Source organism: Manis pentadactyla, chromosome 2 (assembly GCF_030020395.1).
Source record: "Manis pentadactyla isolate mManPen7 chromosome 2, mManPen7.hap1, whole genome shotgun sequence".
NCBI lineage: Eukaryota > Metazoa > Chordata > Mammalia > Pholidota > Manidae > Manis > Manis pentadactyla.
Window position 1 is genome coordinate 16,563,049 of NC_080020.1, and position 16,533 is coordinate 16,579,581.

The 16,533-nt window shown below is 34.7% G+C and overlaps 1 protein-coding gene across 4 annotated transcripts in view; it reads left to right on the forward strand.

Moving 5' to 3' along the window:
- The window catches only part of XPO4 (exportin 4), a 125,465-nt gene that overhangs the window by 58,412 nt on the left and 50,520 nt on the right, over positions 1 to 16,533 (forward strand). For all 4 annotated transcript variants that reach the window (XM_057490356.1, XM_036910138.2, XM_036910139.2 and 1 more), the window contains 2 exons: positions 10,360 to 10,476; positions 11,197 to 11,350. In XM_057490356.1, coding sequence (XP_057346339.1) covers positions 10,360 to 10,476; positions 11,197 to 11,350 — 271 coding nt within the window. The remainder of the gene's footprint in view (positions 1 to 10,359; positions 10,477 to 11,196; positions 11,351 to 16,533) is intronic.

Sequence of the window (16,533 nt, forward strand, 5' to 3'; positions counted from 1 at the left end):
TGGGGCACCTTGTCCCTTACTGTCTGCAGTGTCTGGGCTGTCTCCTTCCCCCACCTCTTGCTATACGTAGATGTGCACTCACTTCTCAGCTCTAGCCATCTGTGCTCCACTCTGGTTGGGACCCCTGGCTTGATGTACCAGGGTCTTGACTGAAGGAAGTTGCCAGGACTTTGGAACTTCCTGTTCCAAATACCCTAAGTATTTTTTGTTTTGCCTTCGGAATTAACCAGAGGTTATGCGTCTTTTCCTTATAAGCTTTATTGAGAAATAATTTTTTTTTTTTTTTTTTTTTTTTTTTAGATAATTATTTTTTATTGAAGGGTAGTTGACACACAGTATTACATTACATTAGTTTCAGGTGTACAACACAGTGATTCAACATTTATATACATGATAATTCTAAGTACCAGCTATCACCATACCAAGTTGTTACAATATTTTGACTATATTCCTTATGCTATACATTACATCCCGGTTGCTTATTTATTTTACAATTGGAAGTGTGTACTTTTTCTTGGTTGTTGTTGTTAGGGCATCTCTCATATTTATTGATCAAATGGTTGTTAACAACAATAAAATTCTGTATAGGGGAGTCAATGCTCAATGCAGAATCATTAATCCACCCCAAGCCTAATTTTCATCAGTCTCCAATCTTCTGAAGCATAACGAACAAGTTCTTACATGGAGAACAAATTCTTACATAGTGACTAAGTTACATGGTGAACAGTACAAGGGCAGTCATCACAGAAACTTTTAGTTTTGCTCATGCATTATGAACTATGAACAGTCAGTTCAAATATGAATACACATTTGATTTTTATACTTGATTTATATGTGGATACCACATTTCTCTCTTTATTATTTTTAATAAAATGCTGAAGTGGTAGGTAGATACAACATAAAGGTAGAAAACATAGTTTAGTGTTGTAAGAGAGCAAATGTAGATGATCAGGTGTGTGCCCGTAGACTATGTGTTAATCCAAGCTAGACAAGGGCAATAAAACATCCACATATGCAGAAGATTTCTCTCAGAACAGGGAGGGTGAGGTTCTAAGCCTCACCTCTGTTGATCCCCAATTTCTCACCTGATGACCCCCCTGCGACTGTGCCTGTCTTAGGTTGTTCCTCCCTTGAGGAATCTTACCCGTCTCTGGCTAACCAGTCATCTTCCGGGGCCATACAGGGAAATGTTAAGTTGGTAAGTGAGAGAGAAGCCTTATTGTTTGAAATGGTTAGCTTTTTATTTCTTTGCATATTTATGCCCTGTGGCTTCTATGCCCAGCATTTCTCTTGAGGTATCTTTACCACTTGGAGGAGTTATGATACTCGGTAAATTTGATATGAGGCACGAATTCTATTTAAGAATTCGTTGTAATTAGGAAGGAAGAAGAAAAGCTATAGAAGTAGCAGGCGGGAGAAAACATGGGAAGATTGATTATTTCTTTGACATATCTTCTTGTAGAGTAACTTCAGCATGTATAGATTTTAAGCTACTACTTAAATTGCGCACACACATTAACATAATAGGAGTATAGTTACATAACCAAAGCATACCTGTAATTACCAGCCATCTCCAGTGAAACCAAGAAAACCAGTTAGGCACCCTAGGCATTTGTGAAAACTTATCAATGATATGATGGTTATTATCTAACTGAATTTGAATAGTTTGAGAAAAATCAGACAAATTAAAACAACCCATTCCTGGGCACTGTTCACATCCCATATGTTCTTTTAACAGTAAATAGTCTGTAGTTGTAAGATTTTGGAGCGCTACAATTTGCACTTCTCCTAATTCTTGGTTGAGTTCCAACAGTATAGATCCAGTCAAATTTGTTGTTTTACTGTATGCACAGACCAGCTTAGATATCTCCTTCATTCCCATGGCAAGTCCAGGAGCTGGTGGGATGAGTGCATCTACAGCTGTAGCAGTGCGTGGATCTTTGTTGGGGTTTTTTGATGATCATCTTCTGGCATGAGTCTTCCCGAGAGTGCTGATGTTGGAAGTTCTCTTTCATATCGTTTCTTAGTTCATTTTCGGGGTAGCCAAATTAGGCTTTGATCCTCTGTATAAACACAAACAGACCCTTGAGAAATAATTTATATGCATTGCTGCATCCATTTAAAATGTGCACTTCAGTTGTGTGTACCAGTGAACTGTTGCCATAGTCAAAATAGAGAACATACCTATTTTGATTTTAATTGTGTGGATATTCATAAATGTATAATCTATAAAATTTTGTGGCAGATTTCTTCAAGAGTAGTGCTGTCCAATAGAACTTTATGTGTTGATGCATATTTTGCACACATGTAGCTGGTGTAGCTGAGGAACTGAATTTTTAATTTGATTTATTTTTAATTATTTTAAAGTCAAATAGCCACATGTAGCAAGCGGCAACCATATTGGACAGTATAGTTTTAGAGATTTATTAATCCCAAAGGCCTGATTATAGGTCCTTTTCACTTATTCTTAATATTGTAAAGTTTAATTATTTATAAAAACAGTGTTAATTAAAAAATGTGCATGTTTAATTTACTACATTTTATGAGTCATTTTGGCTGTTGTATATTGTGAGAAGCTCTCTTGAGGTTAGTCCTCAAGATTTCATGTAAAATTTTTGAGGTAAAAAATGATCAGGAAGCTGCTTTTTAATTCCATTAATCTTTGCACTCTCAAAATCTCTGTATTGCTAAACCTGGTCTCTGTTTCTGATGAAGAGCTTTGCTCTTGACATGCTGATGCTTCAGGATTGCCTGCATTAGTGGTGTAGTGGTAATCTTGGTATTTGCATGGATTTGTGTTAATATTTGTTGCTTAACTAATGTCTTTGTGCACATCCAATGGTGGCTGTCACCTGTGGTCGAGGGAAGAAAAGTAGTGGGTATAACTGGCCAGAACTAGTAGAGAAAAGGTTTAGAACTGAGGCTGCCACTTGGAAATACTGTCTTAGCCCCTAGTGCTCTGAATTAAATTACTCTTCATATCTTAGATTCTACTTAAGACACATAAGGCCATCCCTGCTTGTCCTTGCTTGGGAGCTTGAAACTAGCTCATTCATTTGACAATATGCAGTAAAGGAGTCCAGCTCATTGCAACTGACCAGGATTTAAACTTTAGGAACTTACTTAGTAGCTCTGGGATCTATATGCTTATAACTAATGCCTTTTCCCTTGTTTAGTTTAATTTGCTGATCATGTTGGCTGGGATTTCAGTGTTCAGGTAGAATTCCTGTGGCCTGTCCTCATCCCCCCACAAGTAGCTTCTTGGTACCTATGCTGAAGGCAAAGGATCAAGAGTACCTTGTCTCTCTCAGGAATGAGCACCTACTCAGGAATTATGTTCTCCACTTCCTTTCCCTTTGGGTAATTTGATGCACCACAAAAAGTAGTCCCAATGTAACCTGGTCACTGGATTTTTTTGAGCCACTGTAATAATTGATGTTCTTAGAATGATTGGAATAGATGTAGATGTTTGATTAGAGATTTTGCTTCAGTCACAGTGCATACACTTTGAGGATAGTGGGTAAATTTAATATTCTCATGAAATAGTCCAGGATATTTTTGAAAAAAAATACCACAAAAAATAGAAAAAAAATAATAGAAGAAAACAATAAAAAAATCCAGGATGATTTTTAAAACTTGAATTTCTACTGACAAGGTTAAGAACTTTTATTGTAGTAGGAAGTCAGTAGTGGGAGGTAGAATTTAATTTCAGGATTGCTGGATGAATTTATTTTGGCGACTGCACTGAAAACATTAAACTTAAAAAATACTTCTACATTTATATGGCAAGTTAAATGCCCACGTGTGGCCATCCCTGCTTGTCCTTGCTTGGCAGCTTGAAACTAGCTCATTCAGCAGGTCTAAAAATTAAGGTTACAGACCGATAAAACATTTTAATATATCATCCTCTCTGTCTGCTTTCAGACTGTGAAGAATTTGTGGGAGTGGTTCAAGAATTTTACTTAAGATATTCTTAGTCTCAGAGACATGAATAGCAATGGGAGAGAGGTTTAAAACTTTGATAAGAAAGTAGAATGATAAAATCAGAAGAACACTGATAGAATGTTGGCTAGAAACTTTATAAAGCTGGTTTTAACAGGTATTTGTAAAGAAGTGATAGCTGACCCACCATAGTTGACTCATGGTTTTCTATAGGTAAAAGAAAGTGTTGACCTCATGAATTATTAAGTGAGATAACTAACTTTCCCCTCAGACCTCTTCTAAATTGATGTTTCTAGGAACCCTCATAAGCCAGAAACTATATGTAGTCTGGCTTTTCCTCTTCCCTTTCTAAGAGTGTGTCCTTTGGTGGTCCGTCTCCTGTACTCATCTAATGTACATGTTTAAATAAGTTTGGGGGCAGTGTAGTGTGATACAACACTGATTTTGATTTGTGATTCACACTTAGTTTAAATCCCAACTCTGTCATTTACTACCTAACTAACTTTTACAAACGATTTAACTTCTGTAGGCCTTGGTTTACTAATATATAAAATAAAAGTGATGTTATCCAGCTCAGGGCTGCCCAGAAGAGGAAAGACAATGTGAAGTGCATTTCAGTAAGCATTCAGCAAGTGTTTGCCCTATCTCCCTGATGGTCTCCTACCCCTTTATTTATAGACTCTTGGGACATGAACTATATTAAAATCATCTCTTTTCTATCAAATAATGTTTTAAGTATTGAAAATCAGAAGAAAGTCTTATGTTATTATCCATGAATGGAAACTAATTGTATATTTAAAAAATATGTAATCAACATATTAGTTTTCCTTTAAATGCTTTAAGAAATATCTTTATAGTTTTGGTTCTCTACAGAGAGTTATATGGAAAAATTCTAATTAAAAATACTTTCTAAGATTATATTTTTAAAACACAATTTAAAATGGTCTTCATGTGTCATTATATATTCTTAGGGTGATTATGTGTTTACATTTGTACAAACAAAATAATTTGTTGTTTCATACCTGTCTTTGTAGATAGGCTGTTTTCCTGTTACGGTGGTAAAGGTTGCTGTAGTTACTTCATCTGAGTTTGCAGTGTCAGACCTGCTCCTTACTAATCTGAGAGGGATAAATATGGAGACTTTATTTCCTAAAGAAAGTGGCTGCATTTTTTATTTTAAATTATTATCTAAAGCAAAATTTTAAGGTGTTTCTTATTTGTTTCATTTCCTTTGAAAGCAGTAGGCATACATTAAATCACTTTCAAAGCTATTGAATTTAACATTTAAGCCTCCTTTCTTCCTCTTTGCCTGCTTGAGAGCAGTCCGTGAGAAATCCACTCATCTGCAGCAGGGCTGCCCCTGGATGTGGTGGCCAACTTAATCTCTCTTATCATAAGTCTCATTGATGTTTGCTTAGAGGAGCAGCTGGAAGTCTGCTTCATGTATGGCAACTTTTCATAAAGTTTATTCTTGGTAATACTTATTACAGTACATTACCAAGAATAAAAAGAATAATTCCTGGGGGAAGAGCCAGGCTATTATAAGAGACAATCCTCTTTCTGAACAAGAGTGTTTTATTTTTTCAGCTGGAGTTAGTGTTTGAATATCTTGTGCTTGTCACAGTAAGCTTGGTGAGTAGGGCAAGCTGTCTCTGAAGGATATTTTTTCACTATCATGAAATTAGTGGTTTTTACTAGAAATGAGAATGCCGCTATACGACTTTCAATCTGAAAACGGTTACTTAAGTTATAAGTGAATTACCTTTGTGAATTTTCAGTACTTAAATGAGAGAAAATTTTAGACTTTCATAACCATGAGACTTCATTGACTTTCTTCTACTTGTTTTACATATTTAAGTTTTCTTTTTGAAATTTATCAGTACCTTAAAAAAATGAAACACATCATGTACTCATCCTCCACCTTCCCTTGTGTAGTACAGCGTTAGGGATAGAAATAAATGTAGATTCCTTAGTCTAGGTAACATTTACTGTACATCTACTGTATTTCTTTAGTGATGCTTTAGTTAATGGCTTTCTTTTTTTAATTAGTAACTTATCTTATAATTTTAATTTGGTGGAATGTAGGTTAACAATCAAGAAGTAAGACCAAAAAAGCCAAAATGGGTGATTATTTTTTATGATAAAGATTAAAAATACTGTTCCCACTTTACCTTATGGTAACCTCTGTAAGATATTTACATAATACTTTTACATGCATTCTCTAACTTAAACCTTTGGACAGTCATAAATTAGGCAGGGCAGAAAAGACAGTTACCTTTTTCAGAGATGAGAAAACAGAGGCCAAGGTAGATGAAGTGATTTGCCCTTAGTTACTTGAAGTGGTAGATCTTGGACTGTTAGAACCCAGATTTTCTGAATCCTTCATCTAAATAGTAAGGTTCTTATACTAGACTCCAGAGAGTCCTATAGAGTATTTTTATTTAGAATTTATTTTAGATATAGTTTTAATAAAAATTATTACTTGGTTTCTAACTTGTTAAAACTGAAAATTACCAATTTAGGACTACTTGTTAGTGTTAGTCAAAATGCTAGCAGCAGTGAACGATAGACACCAACAAAGGATGACTGAGAAAAACTATGGTGCAGACATGAATGAGGAAGCACTGGGTTCTGGTGCCACTTTGTCGAAAGATATAAAGCCTCATACATTTTAGTAGAGTCCAAGTACTCATTTTATAATAACATCATATAATAATTGCCTTAGAAATAATTCTTTTGGAAAATTTACATGAAGTAAGTCATGCAAAATGCTGCATTTGGGAAATGAACTTATATTAACTTAATTCTTTATGATCTTGGATAAGTGAATCATGGTTGTGTTAACCTCCTATTGTAAGTCTTTAGGATTTGTTCTAATGGTATTTTATACTGGTCTAATCCCTGTTAACTTTAATATGACAATCCCTTAGTATACTGCTTATTAATCAGTATACTAGTTGCTCAACTTTGATCTGATTTCACTGAAATTCACCACTCTGAATTATTTACAACAGCTTTTGTTTCTGAATGTCTTTTAAGTATCAGAGTTACTGTCTCTAGTACAGAAATAATCTCTGGCCCTGACTGTGATAAAGGGCACAGAGACAGCCTGGAAGGTACTGATCAGTGGAGGGGGAGTTAAGAGATGACACATGTGGGTGACCACTGAGATCTGAAGACTGAGGCAAGCAGACAGGAACCTTCTCCAAAGGTTAAGAGAAACAGAAATTGTGGTCTCTCTCAGGTAGACCTGATGCTTCTCCCCACCCCTTTGGCTCTCTTTCTCTGTCCTGAGGGGCTGTGCTCTTTTCTCCTTTAGGACCTCCTTGTTTCCATAGCTGTCTTCGTTATGATGCAGTGCACCCCACTGAGACAGTGACTTTTTTTTAATGAGATTTAATTGATAATCGAATACCGAACATTCATAAACATATTGGGAAGTGAGTCTTAGACACATTTTATTATGTTTAATTACTCTACAAATAGGGAGAAATTACTTTGTTGATATGTGTAGAAATGCTTTGTTTTCTTATTGTACAATCAGTGCTTAATTATTCACCTTTCTCCAAGAATTTCCATTAATTTGGCACCTTTGAACCATAGTAGTGTATTTTCCACATTAAGGATTAAACTGTTTGGTATATTTTAATGATGAAAGTATCTTATTGAATTTTAGCTCTTTGAAAGCTGGTAGTTTTAGGGAGGTTAAAACCAGAATAACTGATTTCTAGTAATACCCTAACCATGTTGTATAATCTATTTTTATGTATTTGTTAAGTCTGGTAAATTTGAAAAGAACACACTTACTTTAAAAAATTTGTCTTTTTATTTTGTAAGTATAAAGTGGAAAAAAATAGAATACAAGACAATATGGATTGATGGTATATAAATAATTTATACCTGTACATTTAAGAAATTGGAAAGCTATAAACTAATGTTACAGTAATAACTTCTGAATGGTAGGATTGTGGGCAATTTTATTTTCTGTGTGCTTTTCTGTACATCCTAGTTTTCCTAAAATGAAGATAAATTATTTTTATAAGAAGAAAAAGTTACTTAAAAACAAAATGGCCTTATATACCAAGAGCTAAGTCTATAATAAGAATGGATTTTGTTCTTAATTATCATGAATCAAGAATGTATATTCTTTTATGGATGAATTTGTTCTTCACTAGTGTGAAAGTTTGCTGTTTTGGAGGGATATCTTAATTGGTACATCTCAAACCCATCCCATGGAGGTTTCTTTATTTGATAAAATTTATAGTTAAAGGAGACTTTTAAAAGTCCCTTTTCTGAGCAGTAGTACTTCAGAAAGGTTCTCACCTTCTGTTACTTCTGCCCTTCACTTGTATTTTCATATCTTGACATTTATGTAATCTTAGGAAATGTTTTTTTCACATAAAGCAAACCTTTTTTTACATGTTACAGTCATTAAAGTTGTGTTACTGAAAATTTGGATATAGTCATAGTTTAAAAAGATGCCATTTTGTGGTGAGTATGGTTTGGCACTAAAAAGCAGTTTCTGGCCAGTTGTAAATTACTTGCACGAAATTTGTGATTTATTTGTAAGAATGATATGTTTGAGTTTAATGAGAGCTTCTGGGTTTATAATGTGCTAGTCACTGAAGTCTTATTTAGAAAGGACAGGAGAAAAGCTGAGACGAAAAGACAAAAAAAAAGTGTTCCAAGAAAGTGTTTTCAGAATTATGGGATCTAGGAATACATCATTTTAGATCCCTCTGAGTTAACCTTTCCTTTTGAATTTTTAAAATTTGAATTTAATACCTGCTTTATCCATGAAAGTCTAGCTGTATTTAAAAACTATGTTCATGGTTGGTCCCTATGTTATTTAAATGTGTTTGTAAGGTTTTGATTGCTGGTACTTTAATCATTACTCACCATTTTAAAAGAGAGCCATTTTTAAAACTAATTTATATTAACTAATAAAATGAAGAGATTGTACTTGATTTCCTAAGATTTTCCAAGATTCCCTTTGAACTATAAAATGAAGTGAATATGCAATGAACACCGTTTTCTGTAATAAGCTCTTCAGTGCCTGGTTTCTCAGACCAGGTTTCTTCCACCACGTGCTGGAGACCATGCAAAGGTGGTTAAACTTGTACACTTTTCTTGACAGTTTGGGGAAGTGGGGACCTTTTTATATTAAAACAAATTATATTTTGAAGTAAAATTACAGTGTGTGTGTGTGTGTGTGTGTGTGTGTGTGTGTGTGTGTGTGTTTTAAGCTAAACCAGGCTTATGCAGAGTACTTTTATCATTGTTGAAAGCACTTTGGTCTGTACCCCCAGATTCCTGAGGGAATTTGCATGTATTCTCGATTGTTAGGTTTCCTGGAGTAGAAAAGTCTGAGAAACTGTTTAATGTATGAGCTAGTGTGCCATTTATAAATATTAGTTATACAGCCATGCTTATTTTAGTCGAGATTAAGGGGTAAATAGGAATTTAATTCTTTTTTACATTGCTTAGAGGAAATTCCAAACACACACAATAATAGACAAATGTACACTCATGTATCATTCAGCTTCAACAAATATCAACTCATGCCAATCTTTAGGAATTTAATTTTATGTATATTTGCTCAGATTTGCCAAGATAAGCATCTGTAAGGTCAAGGTATTGACATCAGAAGCATTTCTGAACAAAGATGTGGCAGTTGGTGGGTGGGTATGAACTGAACTGTGTTCAGCTGTTGTATAAGCATGCATAAATAGTATCGTCTTGACTTTAATCTTTCTGTTGTTCAGAGGTAGTGTGCATATTTCTGTTTAATTCCTGGAAACATGCCAAGATAATTTGTGTCCTCTCCATCCTCGGCACCTTGACTCTAAATAGTTCATGAATAAAATCAGTGAGTCAGTGTTAGGCTCTTGTTGGATAGAGACATTGACAAAGTCTTCACCTTCAGTTTAGAAAAACTTGAGTACTACCTGGTTAATACTTAAAAGACTGTAACATCTATTTTACTTTTCATCTGTTTGGGAATATATTTTACGGATGTCAGAACAGAGAGTCTGGGTTCAAATCTCAGCTGGCCTTACTACTTACCCTCTCCAAATCTCACTTTAAAATATATTATGGGGATATGGATTGTTGTGTAAATTAAATGAAATTAACACATTCAACAATGATTGTCTAAAATACCATTTGCAGTCTGTGATTGAATAGGTATATGTCCTGAGTTCAAATCTTAGATTTGTGTAGGTGAAGTTGAGGAAATGTTACTAACTACTAGGCCACTTAGAAAGGGGAGATAATGTTTGTCATACCTAATCTTCTGACTGATAGTATAAGATCTAAAGATACAGAGAAAATGCTCTTCGAACAAATACTGTATTGAAACAAAGCTCTGGAAAAAAAATTATTTCCTCACAATTTTTTCCTATCAAATAATTTCAGCAAACTCTGGCCTGTTCTATTCTAACTGCATTGTTGAGTGAATTCTCAAGTTCAAGTAAAACTAGCAACATTGGACTGAGTATGGAATTCCATGGTAACTGTAAAAGAGTTTTTCAGGTATTGGTATTTTTGTTCTTACATTTTAATTATTAGATCATACACTTTCTATACAATCTGTTACTAATGGAGTGAGAACATTTATTTTTATCTAGTTGAGTAATAGCCTGTACTTAAAGATTAGTGTTGTGATTTCATAGGATATAGTAAAGTAGTAAGTTTGGTAAAAGTAGTTGACACTTTAAGATTACTTGTTTAATTCTAGTCTTTAAACAAAACAAAAAGAAAATAACTATTCTAAAGATCCTTAGTTTATTTTGTTCTTACTGTGTTTAGATATAACTAATTCAATTGGTGAGACTCTGCCAGCCTTAAAAATAGGCCTGGCTGAATGCCAGTGGGGGCCATGTATTTAAAATGTTATTGCAGATGGTGTGGACTCTTTGTCTCAGATGTATTGTTTGGCTCTGAAGTGAAGTTATGTGAAGGCATTGGCTTAAATCCGAGGGCTCTGCACTAAAGCACTGACCCCTCCAACTCTGTAGTGGTTGTCAAAGAGTCAATTCTCTACAGAGAAACATTTATGTTACCATCAGTTCAAAACTTGAATGCATATTGTGTAAATTATGAGCAAAACTAAAAATGGAAAATGTTCTTAAAGAAATAGTGCTTTCCATAGGAAATTTTAAGGTTTTTGTTTGTTTTGCTTTATGGCCCTAAGAAGTAATACATTTCGAATAAGCTTTTGATACAAAACTATTTGTGATTTATTTACTGTAGGAAGAAGACCTTCGTCAGATCTTCATGTTAACTGTGGAAGTTCTGCAGGAGTTCAGCCGGCGGGAAAACCTTAGTGCTCAGCTGTCTTCGGTATTTCAGCGTTACCTTGCACTTGCCAATCAAGTCTTGAGTTGGAATTTTCTTCCTCCAAATTATATCCTTTTAACAGATAAATAGTTTGTTTGTCGTACTTTTCATAGATAATTATAACAGAAAGTTCTTTGTCTCTGCAGTTATATAAAACATGTTGAAAGAAAATTAGTCTTTTTAGAAATGGAATTTAATTTCTTATATTTTATGAATACACAGTGCAGTGAACTGCTTAGATTTAAAATTTCATTTGCAACTTCATAGAAGAGGGTTGAATAAATGAAAACATTAGATCAATATGGCTGTTATGGAATAGCAGTATTCCTTAGGAAGGAAAAATGTGGAAGTACATTATCAAACAATCATTTCTCCTTGTAACTTGTAATTATATTGGATTTTTTGACTGATTTTTCTTAAAACTGGCATATTTTCATTTGATCTTTATGGATGATGATACTGTTCAAGTGTACACAAAAAGGTAATAGTATGTTTATTCTTAGAAGAATTTTCCAATATAAAACCATGAAATTTCATTTCTAGCAAATTATTTATTAGTAATACAAAATAAGTTTAAATGGGTTGTATTATAGATACATATATCTGCCTCTTTATCTGTCACTAAAGTGGGGAAATTTGTATTTTAGAAAGCAGTTCCTTAATGTGTATGATTTGCTTTTCTGGAACATTTGCTCCCTGTTGACACACTGAAAGCAGTGCTGTGTAGTGGTTGCCCATTCGAGCTATAGTCGAATCAGACAAAACTAGGTTCAATTCTCTGCAGATCTTAGGCAAATTATTTAACTTCTCTGAGTCTCAGTTTTTCCAAATGTAAAATGGGGATATGGATTGTTAAGTGAATTAAATGAAACAATACATTTAAAGCTCAGGAATTAGGTACTATTTGTTGAGCTCTTAATAGTCTCCTTGTAAAGAAGTTCATCAGCTAGCTATTTATGTGCTACGTATACTCTTAATGTATAGGAAATTTAACTTAACCTGTTCTAGATATCTTTAATCCTTTCTTGGGGGGGTCAGGAGAGGGGAATTTATTTAGGAGAAAAAGATAGGTGATAAACAGGAAATAGGTATTCAGCCGTATCAGAGATTTAGGATGAGACTCATCTTTATTCTAATAGAGCCAAGAGTTGTCACGTTCATGTGCAGAGAAATCAGCTAATTATTTGTGGCTGGTAAAATTGTGGGATTTTAAGGTGGTGGGGTGAGGCAAAACCTTTTATTTTCAAGCTATTGTATGTTACATTTCTATTATTTTCTGTTATATTCGTTAATAGAAAGTTAATCATAAAATGCTATGTATGATAGTGAATCTGTGACTCAAGCCCTGAGTTTCTCCAGTTTTCTTTCCCAAAGACAGTCATGGTTAGCTGCTGCTTTATAGGGTAGTTAATCACTTTCTCTTATTCCTAGTCTCTAATCATCTTTCTCTTAATAATCAATTTTATATCTTCAATGCATTCTTTTTGTTAAGGGGCACATATTTTCTTAGGTTTGCTTTTTAAAAAACTACCTTTTGAGTGCTAAAATACAGTTTTTTGCTCCAGTTTTTGTTAGAAAAAGAAAGATATTGAAAAACTTTGAGACAGATTTGAAAAGTAGCAGGCCATATGGAACTGTCAAAACATGAATTATATATGTGGAGAAAATGAAAGTTACACTGCATATATTGTAGCCAACTTTAAAGTCTCTTTTAAGGGAAAGTGTAGTTGGCTGAAGAGTGACTGTTTTGTAAAGGGAAACTGTGCTCTGGGAGTTTGGAAACAAAAGTTTGTCTAAAGATACACATACAGAAAATATTTGTATAAAGTATTTAGTTAGAACTTTGGAAAACCTGTCATCTAAAAATAATAAGCACTGCTACAGTGTTGCCAAAGGAAATAATTCCTTATTTAAAGAAAAGTAGATCTTGATCTTGACTTGTAGGTATTCTACATAATGGCTTACAGATGAGTTCTTATGTGATCATGGATGTTTATAGGAGCTATTGTTGGCTCACTGAACTGCAGTTAGGTGCTCCTGTCTCTAAGTGGGTGAGAAAGAACATAGAAGTCGAATTAAACCAAGATGTGTTTTCAGTGCTAACTAGGGAAATTCAAGGAACCCAATTCTATCATAATTCTGATTTTGGCAATTACTTAGAGGTCTGTTCAGTGAAGAGGGAACTGAATAATTGTTTAGCTTTGTACCTTGAAGAGGATCTAATGATAAAATTTAACTTAGTTAAAGCATATATTAAATTGATGGCTATTTTAAAAATGATTTGCCTTTTAGGATAGACAGATGAATAGCAAGGAGACCTTATAAAATATGTTGTATATTTTGTATCAAATATAGTTGATCATTTAGAATGGTATCATGTTAAATGAGGCTATGTTAAATTGTCAATATCAGTCCCTATACATACTTTTTTGTAACTGCTTTTTCTTTTTCTTTTAATGTAATTTAAAACATAATGTAAAAAACTACAAGAGTAGTTCAAATAATTGTCATATGCCCTTTACCAAGATTCACCAATTCTTAACATTTTATACCATATAATTTATGACTATAGACATAATCAGGAAAACTAATTGAAGCTCATTCAACATTGGAGCTAGGATGTGAAGAAAGTTATCAACAAAAGAATACATGGATTCGATTTTTAGATATTTAATAGTATTTAAGGGTGTTAATGTTGTCATATTTGGTACTTGTTTTGCAATCATCTTTGGTCAAGATTTATGTGCATATAGACTTTCACTAAAGAAATCATAACTGCAGCAATGGTTCTCCATGGGGGGTGATAATTCACACTTGGGACATTTGGCATTGTCTGCAGACATTTGGTTATGTTCAGTGAATAAACTAAGTCTCAGTAAAGGCTTTAAAAATATCAATCATGCCAAGTGTTAGAAATCTTTCTCTATAGGTCAGTTGCTCCCTGGCAGTAGAACCTTAAGTGATAGAGGGAGAGTGGAGGTGAAGATGAAGTTTGGGGAGATATTCCTGTGATGGGGCCATTGATGTAAAGGGACTGGGAGAGATCATTCACAGCAGCAAACAGGACCAGTGTCAGGACCTTTGGGTACAACAGCAGTCAGACAGAAAGAAGCAAAAAAAGTTGCATAGGCCCCTTCAGGCAAGTGGAGGGAAGAATCAGGCAGGGAGTCTGGAAAGCAAAGGTAGATAAGTGTTTCAAAGAATGGTAGTAGACATGATCTGTTAGTGATGGGTAAGATGTAGATGGAAAATAGGCCACTGGGTATCAGGCTAGATACATAGGGAGCTCTGTTTGTGAGTGATGGAGAGTGTAGGTGCATAAAGTCATTTCAGTGGCTGAGTAGTGATTGGTAATTGATGAAGCAGGAGGGAAATGTGGAGCACGGGTTGTGAGAAATAGAGGGAGTGGGAGTTTGGGACAAGAACAGGTGCAGTTTCATTTTATACTTTAAGTTTTGGATAGGTTAACTTGTTTATTGCCTAGGGGGAAAAAGTCAGTATTTAGGAAAGAAAATGTGATATTATAGTGTTAGATTGGCCAGTGTTGTAGATGTTGAGATGGCCCAGGTGCAGTTCAGGTAGTGAGGAAGACAGTAAATTTTAGGAAATACAGAGTGCCTTCCTTCGCCATCCAAGTTTCTCAGCTATTAAATGCTGGTTTGATCGGCTTTGTCCAGGGTTGTTCAAAAGTAGAAAAACGCAGTGGTAGAAATCAGCGTCCTATGGAATTTTTAAATGTGTGCATGTGTGTATGAAGAAAAGAATACATAAAGCCATTGTGGCATTTTTTCCTTCAATCCTCTTTTTTGAGTTTCCCCACCTCCAGTTATTCTTTACTTAAATCTCGTGTTGTACACTTTAAAAAGAAAGATCTGTAAAGTCATTACTCAGTGTGTGAACTGGTTTATATGTGATCCTTCTAGAGATATTTCTGCTTTGCAAGCAAGGTATCCCGAGGACTCAGTAAGAAAAACCTCTGACTTTAGGCCACTGGAAGGATAGGTTATTTGGGGAGTTGTCTCTTTAGTCTTAGGTCATAATTGATTGTACTGAATTATATATTATGTTACCTATATAGCGTTTAAAAAAATATTTAACAAAATATTTTGTTTACTTTGGTGGTTCTTATATCTGTTCTGTGTTCCCTGTCCTTCCCCTCTTGCCTGTAATATCCTGCTACTGTATTCTACACTATAGTTTTATCCCTCTGTACAACACTATAGTTCTGTAACTGTCATAGATGGTAGGGTGGTTTGGTCTTAGGAGAAAGTTAGCAAAACTAAAAAAAATTGGATGTTGACTTGTAGGTGCTTGGAGAGCAGAAACAGGCAGGCCCACCGAGCCGTCCGCCGCTGCCTGAGCAGTGCTGTGCAGCTCTATTTTCTCTTTCTAAGACCACAGATTTTTCAGTTGCTGCTTTATATAGCTTAAATCAGTTAAGGAGCAGGGAGGAAGAGATTGTACATTAGAAAAAAGTCTCCCTAAGAGCAAACTGGCTTCGAAACATTTTAACTCTTGTACCTCAGTCGTTTAGTGATTTAGAAGTTGAATGTCAGGTGCTAGCAGCGCCATCTTTTTGGTGCCTTCCACCTTTGGCTCAGGAAGCTGCAGCATTTATGCAGGGTTCTGTTTGGGCAGGTCTGACTTAATTATTTTAAGTGCAGTGTTTCTCACTAGAAAATGATTTCTTTAAAATTATTTAAATACTTATAAAGAAATATATCCATTTCTTAATTCTATGTATCAGTCTAGGTTATTTCAGTTCAGTAAACTGTTAGTGAATGCCACTACCTTCAAGGCAGTCCTGGATGGTACTCCGAAGCTTAGAGTTCAAGGTTGTATTACTTGGAAAGTGATAGTGATGGGAGAATGGGAAGAGAGCTGACCACTGAATCATATGTTTTCCCCTATGTTACGTTTGAGTGAGAAGTGAATACTCAGGAAAGTATAGAGAGTTTTGGTTTGTTACTATCGAAATTGAATTCTTTAAGACCTTTCCTTACATTTTACTTTTGATTACAGGAATTAATTTTTTTGTAAGGAAGGTGTAATTTAGAGAGAGCATTAAGACCATGTGGGTTTAATCCATTATGGGTTAAATAAAGTTTGCCTTTACCATGTTAGAACTGTGCTTCCTACCCTAGTCAGTTGTCTTTAGCAGATTTGGTCATTATTTGCACTTGGGGAGAAGTGTTTGTGTATGTGAATCTGTTACCATTAAAGCGGAGTCATTGTTTTAACAGTGTGCTG